The sequence below is a fragment of the Ostrinia furnacalis genome, unplaced genomic scaffold, assembly GCF_004193835.3.
Source record: "Ostrinia furnacalis isolate ACB-3 unplaced genomic scaffold, ASM419383v2 OfSCF6223, whole genome shotgun sequence".
In the NCBI taxonomy this organism is placed as follows: Eukaryota; Metazoa; Arthropoda; class Insecta; order Lepidoptera; family Crambidae; genus Ostrinia; species Ostrinia furnacalis.
Window position 1 is genome coordinate 77,722 of NW_021136462.1, and position 7,942 is coordinate 85,663.

General features: G+C 40.4%; 1 protein-coding gene across 1 annotated transcript; it reads left to right on the forward strand.

Annotated features, from left to right (window-relative positions):
- Positions 1–4,521: 4,521 nt before the first annotated feature.
- On the forward strand, positions 4,522–7,000 carry LOC114362120 (tripartite motif-containing protein 45-like). Its single transcript, XM_028317389.1, has 4 exons — positions 4,522–4,568; positions 5,073–5,367; positions 5,997–6,173; positions 6,614–7,000. The coding sequence occupies exons 1-4, from the start codon at positions 4,522–4,524 to the stop codon at positions 6,872–6,874; spliced, it is 780 nt and encodes a 259-aa protein (XP_028173190.1). The 3' UTR covers positions 6,875–7,000.
- The last annotated feature ends 942 nt before the right edge of the window (positions 7,001–7,942 follow it).

A 7,942-nucleotide genomic window follows, 5' to 3' on the forward strand; every position in this document is an offset into this window, starting at 1 on the left:
TAACACCAGGTACGATTGCGGTCAAATACCTGCCTTGTCCTGCATAAAAAAAATAAAAAAGTGATTTGTGAACTGAGTTCCTATAACCAAACCAAGTTTAACTCACTACAAAATATTTGTTTAAACACAACATTTTATTCCTCGTTACCAAAGTAAGTTGTAACCTCCAGTTTGCAAGTCACTTTTTTGTGTAAGCAAACCATTTTTTTTCCAGTGTATTCATTTAATGAGGTTTTGTTTTGTGGTCTCAAAGGACAACACAAAAATCATAACAATATTTTAATGAAATCGTGCGATTTTATCGACAATAACGCATCAGTCTATATCAATGTTATGATAGCAATTAAATAAAAAAATGATACGTGTGCGACAGATAAATGGATTTATAATTCATGTGCCCAAAGCCTTGCTTATTACGTGCACAAAATAATATCTTACGTGTATCTCATATTCTCATGGTAATGGTAGCAAACAAATAATATTCCATTTCAGCAGCAAAGAACTCGCAAATAGAAGGGCACTTAATTGAACGACGATGTTATTGCTTAGTTTGTTAATAAGGTACATTATTACGAAAAGAATACGAGTTAAAACATATTTCCTTGGCCGAATAACGTGTCATAGTTGAGGTGATGCAGTAAGGCCACTTCCCTCAGTCTTTTTCTTCTTCTATCATGAAGGTTAAGACAAGGGTTTCCACGACTGTCGTGTTTAGGATTCAAAATCCAAATTCAAACGGATCGGTTTTTTACGGGACACTGCAAACGGGATGTTTGTGTAAATGTTAATTATTAAAACGTAGGATTCTGCAAAAGACAGTTCCTGCAAAAGACGGATGTCTCCATACAGGTTTACAGCCCTAATGTGTAGTACATAGTGTACCGCCGAATGCATCTGTCATGTCACAGATCATGGATGTGATTGGAGCCAATTTGCACAATAACTTTTTGATACATTAATTGCCTGTTAAATTTAAGATCCAAGGTCGAATGTGTAGACGCGGTAAGAGAAATACTCGTAGTGAAAGAACGAGTGAAAAGAAGAACTACTTTTTTACAAATAAACTCACTGCACCTTGTCCTTTTGCGCTCGCTTGGTGTGATACAGATAATGCCGGGAAAGGGCGTCCCGCGGGAATAGCGCTAAAATGCTGCTTAGCACAATGAGGGCTATCGTTTTTATTCTTAACAGTTAGCACCCCAGGCGATTGACAGGACCTTACTCTACAGTGGCACCATCTTGATAAGTGCAAATGCGATAGTCCTCCTACCACTTTAGCGCTCACCGGTTGGTGCCACTGTCTTCGCTACTAGCAAGTGACAGGACCTTACTCTACAGTGGCGCTAACTGGCGAGCGCTAAAACGGTAGCCCTCCTTACGGTACTTTTCGCGAATGCACTGTAAGACTGCCAGCAAAACTACATAATTTAAGTCGGCCGATAGTTGGGCCCGATTCTAATTTATATGAAGAATCGGCCGATATCAATGTGCGCACTTTCATATACATATGTCCATAATGATTAACAGCCCGACCCAACTATCGGCCGACAAAAAGTCTGTACCTAGGCTGCGGTTACTCTAAGTATTCTTGGTTGTCAAAGAACCTTTCCACTGTTACATACCTACAGATACCTAGTCAATAAATATCACATGCTTGGACAAATCTCACCGATTTGAACAAGCATAGGGACTTATTTACACCATATTAAATATTTTCAGTTTTTAACCCCTAATTGCTGTTGTTTTAGTCTCTAACGCATGATGTTTTCACCTTTAATTAAGTTTGCATTTAACAAGTGTCATTTTTATAGTTACTTTTGTGAAGCCTCAATGTAACCTTGTTGGTGCTCAAATAAATAAATAAAATAAAAACTAAAAGTGATTGAAAATTTAAACGTCACCTGAAAGCACCAAAGTGCGTGTGAAACACTCAAATCGATTTTATCGAGTCTGTCGCGAGACCGTCATTGTCGTGCGCGTATTCCCTTCCAAAAACCGGAATAAAAACTATTCTGTTTTTACTTAGGTCTCAAACGTTTTAATCAAATTACATCCAAATATATTCAGTGAGTTATATGCGTGAAAAAGTGTCAAACGTCCATCCATCTCCACCAACTTTCTCATATAAATAAATAAATAAATAAATCTTTGGACAATTTCACACAGCGCCAGCTAGCCCCAAAGTAAGCAACTAAATGCTTGTGTTATGGGTGCTAGCTTAACGGATATACTACTTATGTATATACTTTTTTTTAAATACATACATATTATACATAGTCACACCCAGACCCATATCAATATGATAGGAAGTAGGAAGTACCCAAGGATAATATTCAGGCGCCATTTTAGCCGCCTTCGAGAAATATCACGTGAGACGTAGTTAGCGCTCCCAGTAATGAGAGCACTCCTGAGCGGGGAACACTAACAGCACAACAATCATACACGCGATAATAAGGAGTTGTGTCCTATCTTCTTTGCAAGGAAGGTAACAGGTTTGGGTTCCCACAAAATTGTAGGTACACACACAATGAAGTCTTCATTCAAGGAGCATCATAAAGAACGAGTTCCTACTTTTTTATCCAGCAACAGTTATCTTTTTGAAGTTGCTCCATCCAATAGGGGGACATATCTTACAGAAGGTGTGAAAGAGCACCACTTTTCGTAAGTAAAATATTACGTAGCCTGTATCAAACTTTTGTATGTATGGCATTTTTTGTAATTATTGACGTCGTAAAATAGGAGATTGAAAATGAAATTAGTGTACCCAAAACTGATTAGTTTTCCTAGTAGGTAAGGGATCAGAAACAAACCGGTTCGCTAAGCAAGTATATACTTCGATGGGTGCCTGGAATAAAGCCGCAATCGACAAAACGCAATTTTACAGGAGAAGAGATTTAGTGAAATTTTTGAATAATAACTAAACTACGAGGCGTATCCAAATGGTTTGTATATCAAACGATGCGTTATTTTTTCTGGAGTAACATATAATGTGCATAAGGTTATAGTGCTTAGAATATACCTTAAAAAAAAGGTAGAAATACATATTGCCGCTTCATACTTTGAAAGTCGGTTCCGTAAGAGTCCATTGTGGTTTTATTCCGGTAAAAAGTGCAAAAGTAATCATACAGCAATAGTGCATTGCAGCGTTGTGCGCTGATCTGAAGGATGTATGGCGAATACAGTAATAGCGGTTTGCTTGAATTAAATGATCGACTTGGAAAATGTACTGGTGAATGCTGTGTACATTATATGTTCATATGGTCCGTATCGAAATGAGTACAAAGTTGAATATCTAGAGTGTTTCGTTNAAGGTTCCACCTCGAAATCAAAAAAATCAAAATCGTAGTCATTTGGCGTATTTTTGTGATGATATTATTAATATTTAGATGCAATGAAAAGTTTAATTGTATGTTCCATCTGTGTGGATCTCATCATCTTTTGTTTCATGTGACTAAAATAAAGCCAAAAAATCAATCAACATCAAAAATATTTTATTCAAATTTGACCAGTGTTTTGGCACTTATGAATGTCAAAGATAACTTAAAAAAAACCGACCAATCACCAAGTGCGTGTCGGGCGGGGGCCACGCGTAATGTAGGGTTCCGTAGTTGTTGTCCGTCGTTAACACAATATATTTTAGAAGCAAGCAATTACTTCATCTAAAGTAACTTTTTGTATTTTCTTCTAATGAATTTTTATTAGTTAAGTTAAATGTTTTGTGTCTACTGATATTTTGGTGAATTAGTTGACTTTTAAGATATAATATCTAATAAAATTTGATAATGATTGTACTTACAAATTTAGGCAAATTCAATGTAGGTATAGAATCTTTGTGCAGTTTTCTCTGTTTCGTAGAATTGGCATTGTAGCATTCTTCCGCAAAATGAATGCTACAAATGCAGTGGTTTTTAGTTGAAATCCACGTATTTTGTCTTCTGACTGCCTCTATCCACTTTCTCCTTCTATTTGGATCCACTGGAAATCTAAAATTAATTTGAATAATTTCAGTTTCAGTTTGTTTGGTATATCGATAAACTTATCGACATTTTTCAAGCCCTTTACGTCATAAAAAATGAGATGTGAATGAATGAATGAAACCTATAATCCAACCAAATTAAATATGCTACATGTTTTAAGCATTTACATGTACAATGAGTACTTTTTAAAATGACGTAATCATATTTTGTTTACATATCAAATTTTATTTATTTTACGAAAAAATAGCTACTATAATAGATTTAAAATGTACTTACGCGTGATAAGAAACATTTCTTGTGTGACCGGAATAATTTTTGCAATAAAGTACTGTAACACCTTTACCATGTCTTATGCAAATAAACTATTATCATTATCATTGAAAAACGGAAAAACGGAACGGAAAATTCCAAATATGTAGGAGGAACATAAATAGACTTACTTATACGTAAAATAACGTCTCCCATCACCTGCATAAATGAATCGAAACGCATAACATTTCCAACTTTCATCTTAAACTCAAACAAAGACTTTTACGAGGAGCTAATGAACGAAAATATCAAAGGAGGCGAGAAAGAATTTCATTACCAAAGGTATTTCCATAAGAACGCGGTAAACACAGAGTCATTAACAAAAAAGATGTGGCGGGACGAGTAGAAAGAGAATTGGTTGAAATCGCTCGTGTTGCGTGAATATGCGCATGAGTTGACGCGCACGTGTTGATTCCTAAAATAACGATCATTTGTAACAACAGCGGCTGTCGGGAACGGCATCAATCTTCGATGACTAATTAGGCGATTTTGTTCTCACCAAGAGTTCAGTTTTTTTATGTTTATTGTATGCGAATTAGGCATATAAAGGAATTTGACGTTATTTTTGTTCCTCGTTACAATAAGCGTATTTAGACTGCATTTGGAGTGAGATGTATTTCGACATAGAGTCCTGTATTTGTCTCAATAATAGTAGTTAACTAGCTTGTTGAGGAATGAGGTGTAATATGTAGTAACTCAACCAACAGACGTCTTCCTGATCTAAGATCTTTACATATTATTCTTTAGGAGCTCCTTTCCTCACCTTTGGTTTACGATTTTCAGCAGGTATCTAAATGTAGCGGCGAGGCCCCCAAACTGCACATCGGCGCGACTATCCCTCCACCCTCTGGTCTACCGTAAGCTAATCCACTGGGAGAAGCTGACTTCCTTACCATCTTTCCAGGCCGAAAGCCGCTGCAACCAATGCTTGGTGAGCGTCTGCACGTCGTGCAGCGAGGCACACGGCCGGCAGAAGGCGACGGCCAGACATTCCTTGCACCCACTGGACCCACTGCCGCCCAAGTACTGCAGCCAGCATCCAAGAGCTGAGCTCACGGTGTACTGCGCCACTTGTCAGCAGGTAAACAGTAGTATTTAGGTATCCAATCCCAACTAATATTATAAATGCGAAAGTAACTCTGTCTGTCTGTCTGTCTGTTACGCTTTCCCGCTTAAACCTCGCAACCGATTTAGATGAAATTTGGCATAGAGATAGTTTGAGTCCCGGGAAAGAACATAGGATAGTTTTTATCCCGGTTTTTGAAACAGGGACGCGCGCGATAAAGTTTTTCTGTGACAGACAAAATTCCACGCGGGCGGAAAGCTAGTTTATACATATGAGGGATTTGGTTGAGGTCCCTTGTGTTGCTGCCAAAATGGAACAACTGAGTTTGACAGACCACAGCAGCAAAGTACGAGAAGAACAGAATGAAATTCGCTACTGGAATATTCCAAAGAATCAACTGACTGAACTAGCATCAAGTGATGCTTTGGATTCACTAGCTGTACTCTAGTTAGAGGCAAGATCTAGCTAGATTAGATGACATACCTATCTACACAAAGTTGCTGGCAGTGGTAGAAAATCCATTATTTTGACTGAGCTGTGAGAATGACGTGGTCTAATATAAAAAGATTTATCACAATCAACCAGTGAAGACATCAATGTAACTTGACGTTGTTAAGTCTACTACCCTTCTCTTACCTTCCCAGGTAGTCTGCCGCGACTGCTGCCTCGTGTCCCACTCAGGGCACGCATTAGCGAATGCTGCACGGGCGGCGGCGGAACGCGCTCGTCTACTCAGAGACGCGTGCGAGAGGGCCAAGCATGTTCCCGAGAATGTTGAGAGGGCCGTGAGGATACTCAGCTCGACTGCTTTTGAAGCTGATGTAAGTGGCAAATAAACAAGATGATATCATACTTCATGCATGAATAATACTATGAACTATCATCTTCGAATCGGTTAGCCCAACATCCTGTAGGCCTAGGATGCGCGCCGCGATAAGCGGTTATTACGCCATTTTATCGATTTTGCCCAAACATTTTGACGTCGATAAAGTATATCACGGCGCGCATTCTAGCCCGGCTGGAGTGGGCACCAGACCATCCCGTGACATAGCCTTCGTGGACGACTATAATATTCTGTCCGATGTGTGAGCAATAAAACGTTTTTCATAGATTCGTCCAGTGGTGTTCTCATGAAGGACTGACAATCAATCTTCTCTTTTCTTATTATATTTTACGGTCGAATCTGAAGTTCGTTGTTTTATTGAGTTTACAAAAAAATGGGATTAAATATAGAAAAATAGATCACTTATTTCACTTTCAGTCCCAAGCAGCCCGTGTAGAAAGCGAAGTCCAAGCGTGGGCAGATCAGTACCGGCGGGCAGTAGAGGCCCACGGTCGGGCGGTGTGCATGGCCGCAGCCAGAGCCCGCGACCGCTACCGGCAGAGGGTAGACGAGAAGACACGGGAGCTGCATGATAGGGCGCAGCACGCGGTTGACGCTGTGAAGTTTGCTGAGGAGGTAATTAATAATCTTGACTTGAGCCATTTGCCAGTACCCAACAAAAATATCGGTGATGTATGAGACGACGCGAGAGCTGCCCGATAGCAGGAGGATGATGTTTTGAATTTGCTGAGGATGTAAGAACAGCAGTATAGGCGGGCAGTGGAGGCCACGGTCGGGCGGTGTGTATGGGCGCAGCCAGAGCCCGCGACCGCTACCGGCAGAGGGTAGACGAGAAGACACGGGAGCTGCATGATAGGGCGCAGCACGCGGTTGACGCTGTGAAGTTTGCTGAGGAGGTAAGTCTTGACTTGAGCCATTTTCCAGTACATACCTAACAAAAATATCGGCGGTGGATGAGACGACGCGAGAGCTGCCCGATAGCAGGAGGTTGATGTTTTGAATTTTGCTGAGGATGTAAGAACAGCAGTATAGGCGGGCAGTGGAGGCCCACGGTCGGGCGGTGTGCATGGCCGCAGCCAGAGCCCGCGACCGCTACCGGCAGAGGGTTGNACAGTTTGTTTCGGGGAACAAAGCCGCAATGGCCGTTACTTGTAGAAGTTTGAAATAAAACTTTTAACATTGAACATGCCACGATTATTCTGGTAAACAAATTTCCGGGAATAACGATTCAATATCCATAGTGCTTTTGGTAAATCAGCCAGTTTCAAAGATTAAATTCTGAAAAAAAATCACAAGGTGTATAGGGACCCCCAGATTACAAAAATCGCTTAATCGGAAAACTGCTGCTATGGCTATTGCGGCTTTATTCCAGGCACCCATCGACTTTATCTAATAGGCTGGTTTTAGTGTCACGCGGACTGTCAGTGCGGATCGCTCCGCACAACCGATTTGTATGAACTGCTAAGGAGCGGAGCGGTTCCTCCGGACCGCATTACTCTAAAACGCTCCCTAGAAGTTCATACAGATTGGCCGTGCGGAGCGGGTCCGCACCGGACGGTCCACTAAAACCAGCCTTAAACTTTCAGCTTTTCAGAGTTACTTTAGTTGAAAACTGCTTACCCTGAATCACAGCACAAACACAAGAAATATGATCCCATGTCCCCGCAAACGGAAAGAAAATTCATGCTCCCTTAAACTGTATGCAAAAGTTATTCTCCAGAAAGTCAGTCAAAGCCTTTTACAAAG